The sequence below is a fragment of the Ambystoma mexicanum genome, chromosome 2q (genome assembly GCF_040938575.1).
Source record: "Ambystoma mexicanum isolate Mex_15411 chromosome 2q, UKY_AmexF1_1, whole genome shotgun sequence".
Lineage (NCBI taxonomy): Eukaryota > Metazoa > Chordata > Amphibia > Caudata > Ambystomatidae > Ambystoma > Ambystoma mexicanum.
The window spans coordinates 1,480,237,283-1,480,260,237 of record NC_090924.1 but is presented as its reverse complement, the minus strand read 5'-3'; the positions used below and the strand labels follow the sequence as shown (position 1 = coordinate 1,480,260,237).

General features: G+C 53.2%; 1 protein-coding gene across 1 annotated transcript in view; it reads right to left on the bottom strand.

The window, feature by feature from the left end:
- Nucleotides 1-22,955, bottom strand: part of LOC138570298 (fatty acyl-CoA hydrolase precursor, medium chain-like) — a 373,857-nt gene that overhangs the window by 171,547 nt on the left and 179,355 nt on the right. Inside the window, exons 8-9 of the mRNA XM_069649072.1 lie at nt 7,375-7,515; nt 7,162-7,242 (exon numbers count right to left, since the gene is read on the bottom strand). Coding sequence (XP_069505173.1) covers nt 7,162-7,242; nt 7,375-7,515 — 222 coding nt within the window. The remainder of the gene's footprint in view (nt 1-7,161; nt 7,243-7,374; nt 7,516-22,955) is intronic.

The window sequence follows — 22,955 nt, the reverse complement described above, 5'->3', positions numbered from 1 at the left end:
CATCCACTGCCCCCTGCTGTCTGGATTTTCCACCTGTGTGTCCGCTTCATCCACTGCCCCCTGCTGTCTGGATTTTCCACCTGTGTGTCCGCTTCATCCACTGCCCCCTGCTGTCTGGATTTTCCACCTGTGTGTCCGCTTCTTCCACTGCCCCCTGCTGTCTGGATTTTCCACCCGTGTGTCCGCTTCATCCACTGCCCCCTGCTGTCTGGATTTTCCACCTGTGTGTCCGCTTCATCCACTGCCCCCTGCTGTCTGGAATTTCCACCTGTGTGTCCGCTTCTTCCACTGCCCCCTGCTGTCTGGAATTTCCACCTGTGTGTCCGCTTCTTCCACTGCCCCCTGCTGTCTGGAATTTCCACCTGTGTGTCCGCTTCATCCACTGCCCCCTGCTGTCTGGATTTTCCACCCGTGTGTCAGCTTCATCCACTGCCCCCTGCTGTCTGGATTTTCCACCCGTGTGTCCACTTCATCCACTGCCCCCTGCTGTCTGGATTTTCCACCTGTGTGTCCGCTTCATCCACTGCCCCCTGCTGTCTGGATTTTCCACCTGTGTGTCCGCTTCATCCACTGCCCCCTGCTGTCTGGATTTTCCACCTGTGCTGTCTGGATTTTCCACCCGTGTGTCCGCTTCATCCACTGCCCCCTGCTGTCTGGATTTTCCACCCGTGTGTCCGCTTCATCCACTGCCCCCTGCTGTCTGGATTTTCCACCTGTGTGTCAGCTTCATCCACTGCCCCCTGCTGTCTGGATTTTCCACCTGTGCTGTCTGGATTTTCCACCCGTGTGTCCGCTTCATCCACTGCCCCCTGCTGTCTTGATTTTCCACCCGTGTGTCCGCTTCATCCACTGCCCCCTGCTGTCTGGATTTTCCACCTGTGTGTCCGCTTCATCCACTGCCCCCTGCTGTCTGGATTTTCCACCTGTGTGTCCGCTTCATCCACTGCCCCCTGCTGTCTGGATTTTCCACCTGTGTGTCCGCTTCATCCACTGCCCCCTGCTGTCTGGATTTTCCACCTGTGTGTCCGCTTCTTCCACTGCCCCCTGCTGTCTGGATTTTCCACCCGTGTGTCCGCTTCATCCACTGCCCCCTGCTGTCTGGATTTTCCACCTGTGTGTCCACTGCCCCCTGCTGTCTGGAATTTCCACCTGTGTGTCCGCTTCTTCCACTGCCCCCTGCTGTCTGGAATTTCCACCTGTGTGTCCGCTTCATCCACTGCCCCCTGCTGTCTGGATTTTCCACCTGTGTGTCCGCTTCATCCACTACCCCCTGCTGTCTGGATTTTCCACCTGTGTGTCCGCTTCATCCACTGCCCCCTGCTGTCTGGATTTTCCACCTGTGCTGTCTGGATTTTCCACCCGTGTGTCCGCCTCATCCACTGCCCCCTGCTGTCTGGATTTTCCACCTGTGCTGTCTGGATTTTCCACCCGTGTGTCTGCTTCATCCACTGCCCCCTGCTGTCTGGAATTTCCACCTGTGTGTCAGCTCTATCCACTGCCCCCTGCTGTCTGGATTTTCCACCCGTGTGTCAGCTTCATCCACTGCCCCGTGCTGTCTGGATTTTCCACCTGTGTGTCTGCTTCATCCACTGCCCCCTGCTGTCTGGATTTTCCACCCGTGTGTCCGCTTCATCCACTGCCCCCTGCTGTCTGGATTTTCCACCTGTGTGTCCGCTTCATCCACTGCCCCCTGCTGTCTGGATTTTCCACCTGTGTGTCCGCTTCTTCCACTGCCCCCTGCTGTCTGGATTTTCCACCCGTGTGTCCGCTTCATCCACTGCCCCCTGCTGTCTGGATTTTCCACCTGTGTGTCCGCTTCATCCACTGCCCCCTGCTGTCTGGATTTTCCACCCGTGTGTCAGCTTCATCCACTACCCCGTGCTGTCTGGATTTTCCACCTGTGTGTCTGCTTCATCCACTGCCCCCTGCTGTCTGGATTTTCCACCCGTGTGTCCGCTTCATCCACTGCCCCCTGCTGTCTGGATTTTCCACCTGTGTGTCCGCTTCATCCACTGCCCCCTGCTGTCTGGATTTTCCACCTGTGTGTCCGCTTCATCCACTGCCCCCTGCTGTCTGGATTTTCCACCTGTGTGTCCGCTTCATCCACTGCCCCCTGCTGTCTGGATTTTCCACCTGTGCTGTCTGGATTTTCCACCCGTGTGTCCGCCTCATCCACTGCCCCCTGCTGTCTGGATTTTCCACCTGTGCTGTCTGGATTTTCCACCCGTGTGTCTGCTTCATCCACTGCCCCCTGCTGTCTGGAATTTCCACCTGTGTGTCAGCTCTATCCACTGCCCCCTGCTGTCTGGATTTTCCACCCGTGTGTCAGCTTCATCCACTGCCCCGTGCTGTCTGGATTTTCCACCTGTGTGTCTGCTTCATCCACTGCCCCCTGCTGTCTGGATTTTCCACCCGTGTGTCCGCTTCATCCACTGCCCCCTGCTGTCTGGATTTTCCACCTGTGTGTCCGCTTCATCCACTACCCCCTGCTGTCTGGATTTTCCACCTGTGTGTCCGCTTCATCCACTGCCCCCTGCTGTCTGGATTTTCCACCTGTGTGTCCGCTTCATCCACTGCCCCCTGCTGTCTGGATTTTCCACCTGTGCTGTCTGGATTTTCCACCCGTGTGTCCGCCTCATCCACTGCCCCCTGCTGTCTGGATTTTCCACCCGTGTGTCAGCTTCATCCACTGCCCCCTGCTGTCTGGAATTTCCACCTGTGTGTCAGCTTCATCCACTGCCCCCTGCTGTCTGGATTTTCCACCCGTGTGTCAGCTTCATCCACTGCCCCGTGCTGTCTGGATTTTCCACCCGTGTGTCTGCTTCATCCACTGCCCCCTGCTGTCTGGATTTTCCACCCGTGTGTCCGCTTCATCCACTGCCCCCTGCTGTCTGGATTTTCCACCTGTGTGTCCGCTTCATCCACTGCCCCCTGCTGTCTGGATTTTCCACCTGTGTGTCCGCTTCATCCACTGCCCCCTGCTGTCTGGATTTTCCACCTGTGTGTCCGCTTCATCCACTGCCCCCTGCTGTCTGGATTTTCCACCTGTGTGTCCGCTTCTTCCACTGCCCCCTGCTGTCTGGATTTTCCACCCGTGTGTCCGCTTCATCCACTGCCCCCTGCTGTCTGGATTTTCCACCTGTGTGTCCGCTTCATCCACTGCCCCCTGCTGTCTGGAATTTCCACCTGTGTGTCCGCTTCTTCCACTGCCCCCTGCTGTCTGGAATTTCCACCTGTGTGTCCGCTTCTTCCACTGCCCCCTGCTGTCTGGAATTTCCACCTGTGTGTCCGCTTCATCCACTGCCCCCTGCTGTCTGGATTTTCCACCCGTGTGTCAGCTTCATCCACTGCCCCCTGCTGTCTGGATTTTCCACCCGTGTGTCCACTTCATCCACTGCCCCCTGCTGTCTGGATTTTCCACCTGTGTGTCCGCTTCATCCACTGCCCCCTGCTGTCTGGATTTTCCACCTGTGTGTCCGCTTCATCCACTGCCCCCTGCTGTCTGGATTTTCCACCTGTGCTGTCTGGATTTTCCACCCGTGTGTCCGCTTCATCCACTGCCCCCTGCTGTCTGGATTTTCCACCCGTGTGTCCGCTTCATCCACTGCCCCCTGCTGTCTGGATTTTCCACCTGTGTGTCAGCTTCATCCACTGCCCCCTGCTGTCTGGATTTTCCACCTGTGCTGTCTGGATTTTCCACCCGTGTGTCCGCTTCATCCACTGCCCCCTGCTGTCTTGATTTTCCACCCGTGTGTCCGCTTCATCCACTGCCCCCTGCTGTCTGGATTTTCCACCTGTGTGTCCGCTTCATCCACTGCCCCCTGCTGTCTGGATTTTCCACCTGTGTGTCCGCTTCATCCACTGCCCCCTGCTGTCTGGATTTTCCACCTGTGTGTCCGCTTCATCCACTGCCCCCTGCTGTCTGGATTTTCCACCTGTGTGTCCGCTTCTTCCACTGCCCCCTGCTGTCTGGATTTTCCACCCGTGTGTCCGCTTCATCCACTGCCCCCTGCTGTCTGGATTTTCCACCTGTGTGTCCACTGCCCCCTGCTGTCTGGAATTTCCACCTGTGTGTCCGCTTCTTCCACTGCCCCCTGCTGTCTGGAATTTCCACCTGTGTGTCCGCTTCATCCACTGCCCCCTGCTGTCTGGATTTTCCACCTGTGTGTCCGCTTCATCCACTACCCCCTGCTGTCTGGATTTTCCACCTGTGTGTCCGCTTCATCCACTGCCCCCTGCTGTCTGGATTTTCCACCTGTGCTGTCTGGATTTTCCACCCGTGTGTCCGCCTCATCCACTGCCCCCTGCTGTCTGGATTTTCCACCCGTGTGTCCGCTTCATCCACTGCCCCCTGCTGTCTGGATTTTCCACCTGTGTGTCCGCTTCATCCACTACCCCCTGCTGTCTGGATTTTCCACCTGTGTGTCCGCTTCATCCACTGCCCCCTGCTGTCTGGATTTTCCACCTGTGTGTCCGCTTCATCCACTGCCCCCTGCTGTCTGGATTTTCCACCTGTGCTGTCTGGATTTTCCACCCGTGTGTCCGCTTCATCCACTGCCCCCTGCTGTCTGGATTTTCCACCCGTGTGTCCGCTTCATCCACTGCCCCCTGCTGTCTGGATTTTCCACCTGTGTGTCAGCTTCATCCACTGCCCCCTGCTGTCTGGATTTTCCACCTGTGCTGTCTGGATTTTCCACCCGTGTGTCCGCTTCATCCACTGCCCCCTGCTGTCTTGATTTTCCACCCGTGTGTCCGCTTCATCCACTGCCCCCTGCTGTCTGGATTTTCCACCTGTGTGTCCGCTTCATCCACTGCCCCCTGCTGTCTGGATTTTCCACCTGTGTGTCCGCTTCATCCACTGCCCCCTGCTGTCTGGATTTTCCACCTGTGTGTCCGCTTCATCCACTGCCCCCTGCTGTCTGGATTTTCCACCTGTGTGTCCGCTTCTTCCACTGCCCCCTGCTGTCTGGATTTTCCACCCGTGTGTCCGCTTCATCCACTGCCCCCTGCTGTCTGGATTTTCCACCTGTGTGTCCACTGCCCCCTGCTGTCTGGAATTTCCACCTGTGTGTCCGCTTCTTCCACTGCCCCCTGCTGTCTGGAATTTCCACCTGTGTGTCCGCTTCATCCACTGCCCCCTGCTGTCTGGATTTTCCACCTGTGTGTCCGCTTCATCCACTACCCCCTGCTGTCTGGATTTTCCACCTGTGTGTCCGCTTCATCCACTGCCCCCTGCTGTCTGGATTTTCCACCTGTGCTGTCTGGATTTTCCACCCGTGTGTCCGCCTCATCCACTGCCCCCTGCTGTCTGGATTTTCCACCCGTGTGTCCGCTTCATCCACTGCCCCCTGCTGTCTGGATTTTCCACCTGTGTGTCCGCTTCATCCACTACCCCCTGCTGTCTGGATTTTCCACCTGTGTGTCCGCTTCATCCACTGCCCCCTGCTGTCTGGATTTTCCACCTGTGCTGTCTGGATTTTCCACCCGTGTGTCCGCTTCATCCACTGCCCCCTGCTGTCTGGATTTTCCACCCGTGTGTCCGCTTCATCCACTGCCCCCTGCTGTCTGGATTTTCCACCCGTGTGTCCGCCTCATCCACTGCCCCCTGCTGTCTGGATTTTCCACCCGTGTGTCCGCTTCATCCACTGCCCCCTGCTGTCTGGATTTTCCACCCGTGTGTCCGCCTCATCCACTGCCCCCTGCTGTCTGGATTTTCCACCCGTGTGTCCGCTTCATCCACTGCCCCCTGCTGTCTGGATGCTGGATTAATCTCTGGTTACCAGGCAACAATGAAGAAGGCCTCAGAGAGGCAGAACTCTTCTTATTATTCAAGCAAACTGGTAACATGTAACCCATGCAAGCACCCACATATATTGATTGGTGATAACAGTCAATTCTGAATCATTTTAGTAAGTTTAAACAATATATTCAGTAAAGTTAGATTCATTTTAGTACATTTTAATCACAACAAATAAAAACATTATTTCACAAATATCGAAATCCATAACAGAAGATGGCATAATAAAAAAAAAACCATCGAGTTAGCTTCTTTCTAAGAAATCTGTGACTATATGATGAATCTCACTTTATAGAATGTATTGTTTGTGTTTAATACAATGATTCAAGATGTCATGGAGCACTAATTGACGCGTTGTTGTGCTTATGTAAAGACCTGTTGGTAATTTGGTTAAATAATTGCCCTGCAAATGTCCTGAAAAATGGTTTCTAGGTTGCGACACGCCAATTCATGTAGACAACACAGCATGAACCGCCTGTCATTCTTCACAAGGGGCCTGTTATCTTTTTCTTACTTTCACGGGCCTTGTTCTCGATACCCTCAGTATGGTTTCTCTAGAAGGACACACACCACAGCGTTCTTAGCGACCTCTCTGGATCACAATCGGGCATCTGGGGGCAGAGCTTGCAACTTGTCTGGTCCCCTCTGGCAGAGCTTCTCAGTGGTTCATCTTGGGTTAGGTCCTCCCTTTTCGGTGCTCCCGGCCTCGTCCCAAGGTTCGACAAGGTCTGGGTGTAGATCACTGAGTCAAACCTTCCTGGCCATCTCCCTGATCTTTCACTGAGACTGAGATGTACATTCCAAGCAGGAGTCCAGACACTTGCATACCTTGATCTTTAAGGCAGGCATAATTTATGCTCATATATGGTAATAATGTGTCTCATGGGCTCACCACAAGGCACACATAGGGATGCTGATGGACTCACAGGGACCTCTAGTAGAAATCCATGGGATACAGCAGGCGGCCACCAACCAGTGTTGCCCACACTTCACCTTGCAAGGAGACTCACAGAAGGAACACAGGGTCTTTGCAAATCTCAACACTGGGCGACATAGGACTCGTAGGTGCCCAGTAAGGATCAGTGTCCCCGATGAGATCTTAGATGAAGACTGAGCAGGAAAAAAAGCAGGTTACATCCTTAGACAAATGCAAAATGTTTAGGGGCTCTTTCCAGATGTGTCCTTTAACCTCACAGATGTATGTGCAATATTGAAATCACAGATCGGTCAGTTACATGCTTATACATTCTCGATGGCCTGGTCTAGGAGGGGACCATAGCCAATACAAGGGAATGCTTCCATTGCATAGATAACCCCTGGCAATCTTCCAGGGGTGTCACTGCTCTAGGGGTGTCAGGTCTTACCAGCCAGGGTGCAGCGTTCACCATGAACTGCTCTGCTGATAGTCTGTCCATCCCGTTCCGCAAATCCGGCAGACCAAGTATCTGGAGAATTAAAGGAAAATGCAGACCAATTTACAATCAGCTTCTCTAAAATGATCAGCGTGGGAGGCAGTCAATGAAAAAGGAATGTTCTGACCAAAGCGGGCAAGGGACACTAAAGGTAGAAGCTCTCACCATCGGTATTATCCAGCCAAACTCATGGTTGTTGCAGCCGATCAGATATGGGACGGCGTTAATCTCCTTTCCAATCAGGAGCTCCTGAGGAGTCTTTAGGAGGAAATGTCCATCCACTACAGCAGGAACAAATGGAACCTTCTGTGGGAGAAGGAGATAAAGAGGACATTATATTCATGAACTCTGAGCAAAAACAATCCATACTGTCAATGGGATCTACACCAAGGGCCCCCAAGATACAATACTAACCACAAAGCACTGGGCACAGTCTGGCTGCTGAGGCAGACACAATCCATACTGTCGCTGGAGTCTACAGCAAGGTCCCCAAGATACAATACTAACCACAGAGCACTGGGCACAGTCTGGCTGCGGAGGCAGACACAATCCATACTGTCGCTGGAGTCTACAGCAAGGCCCCCAAGATACAATACTAACCACAGAGCACTGGGCACAGTCTGGCTGCTGAGGCAGGCGCAATCCATACTGTCAATGGGGTCCACAGCAGGGGCCCCCAAGATACAATACTAACTACAGGGCACTGGGCACAGTCTGGCTGCTGAGGCAGGCACAATCCATACTGGCAATGGGGTCTACACCAAGGCCCTCTAAGATACAATACTAACCACAGAGCACTGTGCACAGTCTGGCTGCTGAGGCAGACACAATCCATACTGTCGCTGGAGTCTACAGCAAGGTCCCCAAGATACAATACTAACCACAGAGCACTAGGCACAGTCTGGCTGCGGAGGCAGACACAATCCGTACTGTCGCTGGAGTCTACAGCAAGGCCCCCAAGATACAATACTAACCACAGAGCACTGGGCACAGTCTGGCTGCTGAGGCAGATACAATCCATACTGTCAATGGGGTCCACAGCAAGGGCCCCCAAGATACAATACTAACCACAGAGCACTCAGCACAGTCTGGCTGCTGAGGCAGACACAATCCATACTGTCGCTGGAGTCTACAGCAAGGCCCCAAGATACAATACTAACCACAGAGCACTGGGCACAGTCTGGCTGCTGAGGCAGATACAATCCATACTGTCAATGGGGTCCACAGCAAGGGCCCCCAAGATACAATACTAACCACAGAGCACTCAGCACAGTCTGGCTGCTGAGGCAGACACAATCCATACTGTCGCTGGGGTCTACACCAAGGCCCCCAAGATACAATACTAACCACAGGGCACTGGGCACAGTCTGGCTGCTGAGGCAGACACAATCCATACTGTCAATGGGGTCTACAGGAAGGGCCCCCAAGATACAATACTAATCACAGAGCACTGTGCACAGTCTGGCTGCTGAGGCAGACACAATCCATACTGTCGCTGGGGTCTACACCAAAGCCCTCCAAGATACAATACTAACCACTGAGCACTGGGCACAGTCTGGCTGCTGAGGCAGACACAATCCATACTGTCGCTGGTGTCTACACCAAAGCCCTCCAAGATACAATACTAACCACTGAGCACTGGGCACAGTCTGGCTGCTGAGGCAGACACAATCCATACTGTCGCTGGTGTCTACAGCAAGGCCCCCAAGATACAATACTAACCACAGGGCACTGGGCACAGTCTGGCTGCTGAGGCAGACACAATCCATACTGTGGCTGGGGTCTACACCAAGGCCCTCTAAGATACAATACTAACCACTGAGCACTCAGCACAGTCAGGCTGCTGAGGCAGACACAATCCATACTGTGGCTGGGGTCTACACCAAGGCCCTCTAAGATACAATACTAACCACTGAGCACTCAGCACAGTCTGGCTGAGGAGGCAGACACAATCCATACTGTCGCTGGGGTCTACACCAAGGCCCCCAAGATACAATACTAACCACAGGGCACTGGGCACAGTCTGGCTGCTGAGGCAGACACAATCCATACTGTCAATGGGGTCTACAGGAAGGGCCCCCAAGATACAATACTAATCACAGAGCACTGTGCACAGTCTGGCTGCTGAGGCAGACACAATCCATACTGTCGCTGGGGTCTACACCAAAGCCCTCCAAGATACAATACTAACCACTGAGCACTGGGCACAGTCTGGCTGCTGAGGCAGACACAATCCATACTGTCGCTGGTGTCTACACCAAAGCCCTCCAAGATACAATACTAACCACTGAGCACTGGGCACAGTCTGGCTGCTGAGGCAGACACAATCCATACTGTCGCTGGTGTCTACAGCAAGGCCCCCAAGATACAATACTAACCACAGGGCACTGGGCACAGTCTGGCTGCTGAGGCAGACACAATCCATACTGTGGCTGGGGTCTACACCAAGGCCCTCTAAGATACAATACTAACCACTGAGCACTCAGCACAGTCAGGCTGCTGAGGCAGACACAATCCATACTGTGGCTGGGGTCTACACCAAAGCCCTCCAAGATACAATACTAACCACAGGGCACTGGGCACACTCTGGCTGCTGAGGCAGACACAATCCATACTGTCGCTGGGGTCTACAGCAAGGCCATACAAGATCCACTAATAACCACAGAGCACAGGGCACAGTACACCTCCCCAACTCTGGAGACTCTCCCCGCCATCTCTCAAGCCACACTCCTTCAGACCCCACAGTCTTCTGGCTTCAGTGCATCCCATTCACCCTTGGATCTTTTCACCTCCCACTAAGAGCTCCTTCACTTCCAGCCTTGAACATTCCTTTTCCAACCCGTTAAGTCTCTTCTTTTAGAACTGGCCGCAATCTCAGGGCCTTCCCAGTGCTGCATACTGCTGTACTCCATGGGCAGATTGAGGGCCTAGCCAGTGCTACCCGACTCTCTACTCCATCAAATAATGGAGGGCCTTTCCAGTGCTGTATGCCTCTCTACTCCATGGGAGAATTGAGGGCCTAGCCAATGCTATATGACTCTCTACTACATGAGCACATTGAGGGCCTTTGCAGTGTTACATGCCTCTACGCCATGTGTATACTCGGGACCCTTCCAGTACTACATACTGCTCTACTCCATGAGCAAATTGAGGGCCTTTCCAGTGCTAGACGCCTCTCTACTCCATGGGCAGATTGAGGGCCTATCCAGTGCTATATGCCTCTCTATTCCATGAGCAAATCCAGGGCATTTTCAGTGTTACATGCCTCTGTACTCCATGTGTATACTCGGGGCCTTCTAGTGCTGTATACTGCTCTACTCCATTATCAATTTGAGGGCTGTTCCAGTGCTACATGCCTCTCTACTCCCTGTGCATACTCAGGACACTTCCAGTGCTGCATGAGCATATTGAGGGCCTTTCCAGTACTACATGCCTTTCTACTCCATGTCTATACTCGGGGGCCCTTCCAGTGCTGTATACTGCTCTACTCCTTATGCATGTTCATGCCCTTTCCAGTGCTACAGGGTTCTCTACTCCTTGTGCGTGCTTAGAGCCTTCCCAGTGCTACAGGGTTCTCTACTACTTGTGCAGACTCATGCCTTTTCCAGTGCTACAGGGTTCTCTACTCCTTGTGCAGACACATGCCCTTTCCAGTGCTGCAGGGTTCTCTACTCCTTGTGCAGACTCGTGCCCTTTCTAGTGCTGCAGGGTTCTCTACTCCTTGTGCAGACTCATGCCCTTCCCAATGCTGCAGTGTTCTCTACTCCTTGTGCAGACTCATGCCCTTCCCAGTGCTAAAGGGTTCTCTGCTCCTTGTGCAGACTCATGCCCTTCCCAGTGCTGCAGGGTTCTCTACTCCTTGTGCAGACGCATGCCCTTTCCAGTGCTGCAGGGTTCTCTAGTCCTTGTGCAGACTCATGCCCTTTCCAGTGCTACAGGGTTCTCTGCTCCTTGTGCAGACTCGTGCCCTTTCCAGTGCTGCAGGGTTCTCTACTCCTTGTGCAGACTCATGCCCTTCCCAGTGCTGCAGGGTTCTCTACTCCTTTTGCAGACTCATGCCCTTTCCAGTGCTACAAGGTTCTCTACTCCTTGTGCAGACTCATGCCCTATCCAGTGATGCACAGTTCTCTACTCCTTGTGCAGACTCATGCCTTTTCCAGTGTGGCAGGGTTCTCTACTCCTTGTGCAGACTCATGCCTTTTCCAGTGCTGCAGGGTTCTCTACTCCTTGTGCAGATTCATGCCTTTTCCAGTGCTACAGGGGTCTCTACTCCTTTTGCAGACTCATGCCCTTCCCAGTGCTGCAGGGTTCTCTACTCCTTTTGCAGACGAATGCCCTTTCCAGTGCTACAAGGTTCTCTACTCCTTGTGCAGACTCATGCCCTTTCCAGTGATGCACAGTTCTGTACTCCTTGTGCAGACGCATGCCCTTTCCAGTGCTACAAGGTTCTCTACTCCTTGTGCAGACGCATGCCCTTTCCAGTGCTGCAGGGTTCTCTACTCCTTGTGCAGACTCATGCCTTTTCCAGTGCTACAGGGGTCTCTACTCCTTGTGCAGACTCATGCCCTTTCCAGTGCTGCAGGGTTCTCTATTCCTTGTGCAGACTCGTGCCCTTTCCAGAGCTACAGGGTTCTCTGCTCCTTGTGCAGATGCATGCCCTTTCCAGTGCTACAAGGTTCTCTACTCCTTGTGCAGACTCATGCCCTTTCCAGTGATGCACGGTTCTCTACTCCTTGTGCAGACTCATGCCCTTCCCAGTGCTACAGGGTTCTCTGCTCCTTGTGCAGACTCATGCCCTTCCCAGTGCTGCAGGGTTCTCTACTCCTTGTGCAGATGCATGCCCTTTCCAGTGCTACAGGGTTCTCTAGTCCTTGTGCAGACTCATGCCCTTTCCAGTCCTACAGGGTTCTCTGCTCCTTGTGCAGACTCGTGCCCTTTCCAGTGCTGCAGGGTTCTCTACTCCTTGTGCAGACTCATGCCCTTCCCAGTGCTGCAGGGTTCTCTACTCCTTTTGCAGACTCATGCCCTTTCCAGTGCTACAAGGTTCTCTACTCCTTGTGTAGACTCATGCCCTTTCCAGTGATGCACAGTTCTCTACTCCTTGTGCAGACTCGTGCCCTTTCCAGTGCTGCAGGGTTCTCTACTCCTTGTGCAGACTCGTGCCTTTTCCAGTGCTGCAGGGTTCTCTACTCCTTGTGCAGACTCATGCCTTTTCCAGTGCTACAGGGGTCTCTACTCCTTGTGCAGACTCATGCCCTTTCCAGTGATGCACAGTTCTCTACTCCTTGTGCAGACTCGTGCCCTTTCCAGTGCTGGAGGGTTCTCTACTCCTTGTGCAGACTTGTGCCCTTTCCAGTGCTGCAGGGTTGTCTACTCCTTGTGCAGACTCATGCCTTTTCCAGTGCGGCAGGGTTCTCTACTCCTTGTGCAGACTCATGCCTTTTCCAGTGCTGCAGGGTTCTCTACTCCTTGTGCAGACACATGCGTTTTCCAGTGCTACAGGGGTCTCTACTCCTTGTGCAGACTCATGCCCTTCCCAGTGCTGCAGGGTTCTCTACTCCTTTTGCAGACGCATGCCTTTTCCAGTGCTACAAGGTTCTCTACTCCTTGTGCAGACTCATGCCCTTTCCAGTGATGCACAGTTCTCTACTCCTTGTGCAGACTCGTGCCCTTTCCAGTGCTGCAGGGTTTTCTACTCCTTGTGCAGACTCGTGCCTTTTCCAGTGCTGCAGGGTTCTCTACTCCTTGTGCAGACTCATGCCTTTTCCAGTGCTACAGGGTTCTCTACTCCTTGTGCAGACTTATGCCCTTTCCAGTGCTGCATGGTTCTTTACTCCTTGTGCAGACTCATGCCCTTTCCAGAGCTACAGGGTTCTCTACTCCTTGTGCAGACGCATGCCCTTTTCCAGTGCTACAGGGTTCTCTACTCCTTGTGCATGCTCAGAACCTTTCCAGTGATACAGTGTTCTGTACTCCTTGTGCAGACGCATGCCCTTTCCAGTGCTACAAGGTTCTCTACTCCTTGTGCAGACGCATGCCCTTTCCAGTGCTGCAGGGTTCTCTACTCCTTGTGCAGACTCATGCCTTTTCCAGTGCTACAGGGGTCTCTACTCCTTGTGCAGACTCATGCCCTTTCCAGTGCTGCAGGGTTCTCTACTCCTTGTGCAGACTCGTGCCCTTTCCAGAGCTACAGGGTTCTCTGCTCCTTGTGCAGACGCATGCCCTTTCCAGTGCTACAAGGTTCTCTACTCCTTGTGCACACACATGCCCTTTCCAGTGCTACAGGGTTCTCTACTCCTTGTGCATGCTCAGAACCTTTCCAGTGATACATGGTTCTGTACTCCTTGTGCAGACTCATGCCCTTCCCAGTGCTACAGGGTTCTCTGCTCCTTGTGCAGACTCATGCCCTTCCCAGTGCTACAGGGTTCTCTGCTCCTTGTGCAGACTCATGCCCTTCCCAGTGCTGCAGGGTTCTCTACTCCTTGTGCAGACGCATGCCCTTTCCAGTGCTGCAGGGTTCTGTAGTCCTTGTGCATACTCATGCCCTTTCCAGTGCTACAGGGTTCTCTGCTCCTTGTGCAGACACATGCCCTTTCCAGTGCTGCAGGGTTCTCTACTCCTTGTGCATGCTCAGAACCTTTCCAGTGATACAGGGTTCTGTACTCCTTGTGCAGACGCATGCCCTTTCCAGTGCTACAAGGTTCTCTACTCCTTGTCCAGACAGATGCTCTTTCCAGTGCTACAGGGTTCTCTACTGCTTGTGCATGCTCAGTGCCTTTACAGTGCTACAGGGTTCTCTACTCCTTGTGCAGATGTATGCCCCTTCCAGTGCTACAGGGTTATCTACTCCTTGTGCATGCTCAGAGCCTTTATAGTGCTGCATGTGTCTCTACTCCTTGTGTGTGCTCAGAGCGTTTATAGTGCTGCATGTTTCTCTACTCCTTGTGCGTTCTCAGAGCTTTTATAGTGCTGCATGTGTCTCTATTCCTTGTGCGTGCTCAGAGCCTTTATAGTGCTGCATGTGTCTCTATTCCTTGTGCGTGCTCAGAGCCTTTATAGTGCAGCATGTGTCTCTACTCCTTATGCGTGCTCAGATCCTTTCCATTGCTGCAGGGGTCTCTGCTCCTTGTGCAGACGCATGCCCTTTCCAGTGCTGCAGGGTTCTCTAGTCCTTGTGCAGACTCATGCCCTTTCCAGTGCTGCAGGGTTCTCTACTTCTTGTGCAGACTCGTGCCCTTTCCCGTGCTGCAGGGTTCTCTACTCCTTGTGCAGACTCGTGCCCTTTCCAGTGATGCACGGTTCTCTACTCCTTGTGCAGACTTGTGCTCTTTCCAGTGCTGCAGGGTTCTCTACTCCTTGTGCAGACTCGTGCACTTTCCAGTGCTGCAGGGTTCTCTACTCCGTGTGCAGACTCATGCCTTTTCCAGTGCTACAGGGGTCTCTACTCCTTGTGCAGACTCATGCCCTTTCCAGTGATGCACGGTTCTCTACTCCTTGTGCAGACTCGTGCCCTTTCCAGTGCTGAAGGGTTCTCTACTCCTTGTGCAGACTCATGCCCTTCCCAGTGCTGCAGGGTTCTCTACTCCTTGTGCAGACTCATGCCCTTTCCAGTGATGCACGGTTCTCTACTCCTTGTGCAGACTCGTGCCCTTTCCAGTGCTGCAGGGTTCTCTACTCCTTGTGCAGACTCATGCCTTTTCCAGTGTGGCAGGGTTCTCTACTCCTTGTGCAGACTCGTGCCTTTTCCAGTGCTGCAGGGTTCTCTACTCCTTGTGCAGACTCGTGCCCTTCCCAGTGCTACAGGGGTCTCTACTCCTTGTGCAGACTCGTGCCCTTTCCAGTGCTGCAGGGTTCTCTACTCCTTGTGCAGACTCATGCCCTTCCCAGTGCTACAGGGGTCTCTACTCCTTGTGCAGACTCATGCCCTTTCCAGTGCTGCAGGGTTCTCTACTCCTTGTGCAGACTCATGCCCTTTCCAGTGCTACAAGGTTCTCTACTCCTTGTGCAGACAGATGCTCTTTCCAGTGCTACAGGGTTCTCTACTGCTTGTGCATGCTCAGTGCCTTTACAGTGCTACAGGGTTCTCTACTCCTTGTGCAGATTTATACCCCTTCCAGTGCTACAGGGTTATCTACTCCTAATGCATGCTCAGAGCCTTTATAGTGCTGCATGTGTCTCTACTCCTTGTGTGTGCTCAGAGCCTTTATAGTGCTGCATGTGTCTCTACTCCTTGTGCGTGCTCAGAGCGTTTATAGTGCTGCATGTGTCTCTATTCCTTGTGCGTGCTCAGAGCCTTTATAGTGCTGCATGTGTCTCTATTCCTTGTGCGTGCTCTGAGCCTTTATAGTGCTGCATGTGTCTCTACTCCTTGTGCGTGCTCAGAACCTTTCCATTGCAGCAGGGGTCTCTGCTCCTTGTGCAGACGCATGCCCTTTCCAGTGCTTCAGGGTTCTCTACTCCTTGTGCAGACGCATGCCCTTTCCAGTGCTGCAGGGTTCTCTAGTCCTTGTGCAGACTCATGCCCTTTCCAGTGCTGCAGGGTTCTCTACTCCTTGTGCAGACTCATGCCCTTTCCAGTGCTGCAGGGTTCTCTACTCCTTGTGCAGACTCGTGCCCTTTCCAGTGATGCACGGTTCTCTACTCCTTGTGCAGACTCGTGCCCTTTCCAGTGATGCACGGTTCTCTACTCCTTGTGCAGACCCGTGCCCTTTCCAGTGCTGCAGGGTTCTCTACTCCTTGTGCAGACTCATGCCCTTTCCAGTGCTACAGGGTTCTCTACTGCTTGTGCATGCTCAGTGCCTTTACAGTGCTACAGGGTTATCTACTCCTAATGCATGCTCAGAGCCTTTATAGTGCTGCATGTGTCTCTACTCCTTGTGTGTGCTCAGAGCCTTTATAGTGCTGCATGTGTCTCTACTCCTTGTGCGTGCTCAGAGCGTTTATAGTGCTGCATGTGTCTCTATTCCTTGTGCGTGCTCAGAGCCTTTATAGTGCTGCATGTGTCTCTATTCCTTGTGCGTGCTCTGAGCCTTTATAGTGCTGCATGTGTCTCTACTCCTTGTGCGTGCTCAGAACCTTTCCATTGCAGCAGGGGTCTCTGCTCCTTGTGCAGACGCATGCCCTTTCCAGTGCTTCAGGGTTCTCTACTCCTTGTGCAGACGCATGCCCTTTCCAGTGCTGCAGGGTTCTCTAGTCCTTGTGCAGACTCATGCCCTTTCCAGTGCTGCAGGGTTCTCTACTCCTTGTGCAGACTCATGCCCTTTCCAGTGCTGCAGGGTTCTCTACTCCTTGTGCAGACTCGTGCCCTTTCCAGTGATGCACGGTTCTCTACTCCTTGTGCAGACTCGTGCCCTTTCCAGTGATGCACGGTTCTCTACTCCTTGTGCAGACCCGTGCCCTTTCCAGTGCTGCAGGGTTCTCTACTCCTTGTGCAGACTCGTGCACTTTCCAGTGCTGCAGGGTTCTCTACTCCTTGTGCAGACTCATGCCTTTTCCAGTGCTACAGGGGTCTCTACTCATTGTGCAGACTCATGCCCTTTCCAGTGATGTACGGTTCTCTACTCCTTGTGCAGACTCGTGCCCTTTCCAGTGCTGCAGGGTTCTCTACTCCTTGTGCAGACTCGTGCCCTTTCCAGTGCTGCAGGGTTCTCTACTCCTTGTGCAGACGCATGCCCTTTCTAGTGCTACAAGGTTCTCTACTCCTTGTGCAGACTCATGCCCTTTCCAGTGATGCACGGTTCTCTACTCCTTGTGCAGACTCATGCCCTTTTCAGTGCTACAGGGTTCTCTACTCCTTGTGCAGCCTCATGCCCTTTCCAGTGCTGCAGGGTTCTCTACTTCTTGTGCAGACTCATGCCCTTTCCAGTGCTGCAGGATTCTCTACTCCTTGTGCAGACTCATGCCCTTCCCAGTGCTGCAGTGTTCTCTACTCCTTGTGCAGACTCATGCCCTTCCCAGTGCTACAGGGTTCTCTGCTCCTTGTGCAGACTCATGCCCTTCCCAGTGCTGCAGGGTTCTCTAGTCCTTGTGCAGACTCATGCCCTTTCCCGTGCTGCAGGGTTCTCTACTCCTTGTGCAGACTCGTGCTCTTTCCAGTGCTGCAGGGTTCTCTACTCCTTGTGCAGACTCGTGCACTTTCCAGTGCTGCAGGGTTCTCTACTCCTTGTGCAGACTCATGCCTTTTATAGTGCTACAGGGGTCTCTACTCCTTGTGCAGACTCATGCCCTTTCCAGTGATGCACGGTTCTCTACTCCTTGTGCACACACATGCCCTTTCCAGTGCTACAGGGTTCTCTACTCCTTGTGCATGCTCAGAACCTTTCCAGTGATACATGGTTCTGTACTCCTTGTGCAGACGCAAGCCCTTTCTAGTGCTACAAGGTTCTCTACTCCTTGTGCAGACTCATGCCCTTTCCAGTGATGCACGGTTCTCTACTCCTTGTGCAGACTCATGCCCTTCCCAGTGCTGCAGTGTTCTCTACTCCTTGTGCAGACTCATGCCCTTCCCAGTGCTACATGGTTCTCTGCTCCTTGTGCAGACTCATGCCCTTCCCAGTGCTGCAGGGTTCTCTACTCCTTGTGCAGACGCATGCCCTTTCCAGTGCTGCAGGGTTCTGTAGTCCTTGTGCATACTCATGCCCTTTCCAGTGCTACAGGGTTCTCTGCTCCTTGTGCAGACACATGCCCTTTCCAGTGCTGCAGGGTTCTCTACTCCTTGTGCATGCTCAGAACCTTTCCAGTGATACAGGGTTCTGTACTCCTTGTGCAGACGCATGCCCTTTCCAGTGCTACAAGGTTCTCTACTCCTTGTGCAGACAGATGCTCTTTCCAGTGCTACAGGGTTCTCTACTGCTTGTGCATGCTCAGTGCCTTTACAGTGCTACAGGGTTCTCTACTCCTTGTGCAGATGTATGCCCCTTCCAGTGCTACAGGGTTATCTACTCCTTGTGCATGCTCAGAGCCTTTATAGTGCTGCATGTGTCTCTACTCCTTGTGTGTGCTCAGAGCGTTTATAGTGCTGCATGTTTCTCTACTCCTTGTGCGTGCTCAGAGCTTTTATAGTGCTGCATGTGTCTCTATTCCTTGTGCGTGCTCAGAGCCTTTATAGTGCTGCATGTGTCTCTATTCCTTGTGCGTGCTCAGAGCCTTTATAGTGCTGCATGTGTCTCTACTCCTTGTGCGTGCTTAGATCCTTTCCATTGCTGCAGGGGTCTCTGCTCCTTGTGCAGACGCATGCCCTTTCCAGTGCTGCAGGGTTCTCTAGTCCTTGTGCAGACTCATGCCCTTTCCAGTGCTGCAGGGTTCTCTACTTCTTGTGCAGACTCATGCCTTTTCCAGTGCTACAGGGGTCTCTACTCCTTGTGCAGACTCATGCCCTTTCCAGTGATGCACGGTTCTCTACTCCTTGTGCAGACTCGTGCCCTTTCCAGTGCTGAAGGGTTCTCTACTCCTTGTGCAGACTCATGCCCTTCCCAGTGCTGCAGGGTTCTCTACTCCTTGTGCAGACTCGTGCCCTTTCCAGTGATGCACGGTTCTCTACTCCTTGTGCAGACTCGTGCCCTTTCCAGTGCTGCAGGGTTCTCTACTCCTTGTGCAGACTCATGCCTTTTCCAGTGCGGCAGGGTTCTCTACTCCTTGTGCAGACTCGTGCCTTTTCCAGTGCTGTAGACTCGTGCCCTTCCCAGTGCTACAGGGGTCTCTACTCCTTGTGCAGACTCGTGCCCTTTCCAGTGCTGCAGGGTTCTCTACTCCTTGTGCAGACTCATGCCCTTTCCAGTGCTACAAGGTTCTCTACTCCTTGTGCAGACAGATGCTCTTTCCAGTGCTACAGGGTTCTCTACTGCTTGTGCATGCTCAGTGCCTTTACAGTGCTACAGGGTTCTCTACTCCTTGTGCAGATTTATGCCCCTTCCAGTGCTACAGGGTTATCTACTCCTTGTGCATGCTCAGAGCCTTTATAGTGCTGCATGTGTCTCTACTCCTTGTGTGTGCTCAGAGCCTTTATAGTGCTGCATGTGTCTCTACTCCTTGTGCGTGCTCAGAGCGTTTATAGTGCTGCATGTGTCTCTATTCCTTGTGCGTGCTCAGAGCCTTTATAGTGCTGCATGTGTCTCTATTCCTTGTGCGTGCTCTGAGCCTTTATAGTGCTGCATGTGTCTCTACTCCTTGTGCGTGCTCAGAACCTTTCCATTGCAGCAGGGGTCTCTGCTCCTTGTGCAGACGCATGCCCTTTCCAGTGCTTCAGGGTTCTCTACTCCTTGTGCAGACGCATGCCCTTTCCAGTGCTGCAGGGTTCTCTAGTCCTTGTGCAGACTCATGCCCTTTCCAGTGCTGCAGGGTTCTCTACTCCTTGTGCAGACTCATGCCCTTTCCAGTGCTGCAGGGTTCTCTACTCCTTGTGCAGACTCGTGCCCTTTCCAGTGATGCACGGTTCTCTACTCCTTGTGCAGACCCGTGCCCTTTCCAGTGCTGCAGGGTTCTCTACTCCTTGTGCAGACTCGTGCACTTTCCAGTGCTGCAGGGTTCTCTACTCCTTGTGCAGACTCATGCCTTTTCCAGTGCTACAGGGGTCTCTACTCATTGTGCAGACTCATGCCCTTTCCAGTGATGTACGGTTCTCTACTCCTTGTGCAGACTCGTGCCCTTTCCAGTGCTGCAGGGTTCTCTACTCCTTGTGCAGACTCGTGCCCTTTCCAGTGCTGCAGGGTTCTCTACTCCTTGTGCAGACGCATGCCCTTTCTAGTGCTACAAGGTTCTCTACTCCTTGTGCAGACTCATGCCCTTTCCAGTGATGCACGGTTCTCTACTCCTTGTGCAGACTCATGCCCTTTTCAGTGCTACAGGGTTCTCTACTCCTTGTGCAGCCTCATGCCCTTTCCAGTGCTGCAGGGTTCTCTACTTCTTGTGCAGACTCATGCCCTTTCCAGTGCTGAAGGATTCTCTACTGCTTGTGCAGACTCATGCCCTTCCCAGTGCTGCAGTGTTCTCTACTCCTTGTGCAGACTCATGCCCTTCCCAGTGCTACAGGGTTCTCTGCTCCTTGTGCAGACTCATGCCCTTCCCAGTGCTGCAGGGTTCTCTACTCCTTGTGCAGACGCATGCCCTTTCCAGTGCTGCAGGGTTCTCTAGTCCTTGTGCAGACTCATGCCCTTTCCCGTGCTGCAGGGTTCTCTACTCCTTGTGCAGACTCGTGCCCTTTCCAGTGATGCACGGTTCTCTACTCCTTGTGCAGACTCGTGCTCTTTCCAGTGCTGCAGGGTTCTCTACTCCTTGTGCAGACTCGTGCACTTTCCAGTGCTGCAGGGTTCTCTACTCCTTGTGCAGACTCATGCCTTTTCCAGTGCTACAGGCGTCTCTACTCCTTGTGCAGACTCATGCCCTTTCCAGTGATGCACGGTTCTCTACTCCTTGTGCAGACTCGTGCCCTTTCCAGTGCTGCAGGGTTCTCTACTCCTTGTGCAGACTCATGCCCTTCCCAGTGCTGCAGGGTTCTCTACTCCTTGTGCAGACTCGTGCCCTTTCCAGTGATGCACGGTTCTCTACTCCTTGTGCAGACTCGTGCCCTTCCCAGTGCTACAGGGGTCTCTACTCCTTGTGCAGACTCGTGCCCTTTCCAGTGCTGCAGGGTTCTCTACTCCTTGTGCAGACTCATGCCCTTCCCAGTGCTACAGGGGTCTCTACTCCTTGTGCAGACTCATGCCCTTTCCAGTGCTGCAGGGTTCTCTACTCCTTGTGCAGACTCAAGCCCTTTTCAGTGCTACAAGGTTCTCTACTCCTTGTGCAGACAGATGCTCTTTCCAGTGCTACAGGGTTCTCTACTGCTTGTGCATGCTCAGTGCCTTTACAGTGCTACAGGGTTCTCTACTCCTTGTGCAGATTTATGCCCCTTCCAGTGCTACAGGGTTATCTACTCCTTGTGCATGCTCAGAGCCTTTATAGTACTGCATGTGTCTCTACTCCTTGTGTGTGCTCAGAGCCTTTATAGTGCTGCATGTGTCTCTACTCCTTGTGCGTGCTCAGAGCGTTTATAGTGCTGCATGTGTCTCTATTCCTTGTGCGTGCTCAGAGCCTTTATAGTGCTGCATGTGTCTCTATTCCTTGTGCGTGCTCTGAGCCTTTATAGTGCTGCATGTGTCTCTACTCCTTGTGCGTGCTCAGAACCTTTCCATTGCAGCAGGGGTCTCTGCTCCTTGTGCAGACGCATGCCCTTTCCAGTGCTTCAGGGTTCTCTACTCCTTGTGCAGACGCATGCCCTTTCCAGTGCTGCAGGGTTCTCTAGTCCTTGTGCAGACTCATGCCCTTTCCAGTGCTGCAGGGTTCTCTACTCCTTGTGCAGACTCATGCCCTTTCCAGTGCTGCAGGGTTCTCTACTCCTTGTGCAGACTCGTGACCTTTCCAGTGATGCACTGTTCTCTACTCCTTGTGCAGACCCGTGCCCTTTCCAGTGCTGCAGGGTTCTCTACTCCTTGTGCAGACTCGTGCACTTTCCAGTGCTGCAGGGTTCTCTACTCCTTGTGCAGACTCATGCCTTTTCCAGTGCTACAGGGGTCTCTACTCATTGTGCAGACTCATGCCCTTTCCAGTGATGTACGGTTCTCTACTCCTTGTGCAGACTCGTGCCCTTTCCAGTGCTGCAGGGTTCTCTACTCCTTGTGCAGACTCGTGCCCTTTCCAGTGCTGCAGGGTTCTCTACTCCTTGTGCAGACGCATGCCCTTTCTAGTGCTACAAGGTTCTCTACTCCTTGTGCAGACTCATGCCCTTTCCAGTGATGCACGGTTCTCTACTCCTTGTGCAGACTCATGCCCTTTTCAGTGCTACAGGGTTCTCTACTCCTTGTGCAGCCGCATGCCCTTTCCAGTGCTGCAGGGTTCTCTACTTCTTGTGCAGACTCATGCCCTTTCCAGTGCTGCAGGATTCTCTACTCCTTGTGCAGACTCATGCCCTTCCCAGTGCTGCAGTGTTCTCTACTCCTTGTGCAGACTCATGCCCTTCCCAGTGCTACAGGGTTCTCTGCTCCTTGTGCAGACTCATGCCCTTCCCAGTGCTGCAAGGTTCTCTACTCCTTGTGCAGACGCATGCCCTTTCCAGTGCTGCAGGGTTCTCTAGTCCTTGTGCAGACTCATGCCCTTTCCAGTGCTACAGGGTTCTCTGCTCCTTGTGCAGACACATGCCCTTTCCAGTGCTGCAGGGTTCTCTACTCCTTGTGCATGCTCAGAACCTTTCCAGTGATACAGGGTTCTGTACTCCTTGTGCAGACTCATGCCCTTTCCAGTGATGCACGGTTCTCTACTCCTTGTGCAGACTCGTGCCCTTTCCAGTGCTGCAGGGTTCTCTACTCCTTGTGCAGACTCATGCCCTTTCCAGTGCTGCAGGGTTCTCTACTCCTTGTGCAGACTCATGCCCTTTCCAGTGCTGCAGGGTTCTCTACTCCTTGTGCAGACTCATGCCTTTTCCAGTGCTACAGGGTTCTCTGCTCCATGTGCAGACGCATGCCCTTTCCAGTGCTACAAGGTTCTATACTCCTTGTGCAGACTCATGCCCTTTCCAGTGATGCACAGTTCTCTACTCCTTGTGCAGACTCGTGCCCTTTCCAGTGCTGCAGGGTTCTCTACTCCTTGTGCAGACTCGTGCCTTTTCCAGTGCTGCAGGGTTCTCTACTCCTTGTGCAGACTCATGCCTTTTCCAGTGCTACAGGGGTCTCTACTGCTTGTGCAGACTCATGCCCTTTCCAGTGCTGCAGGGTTCT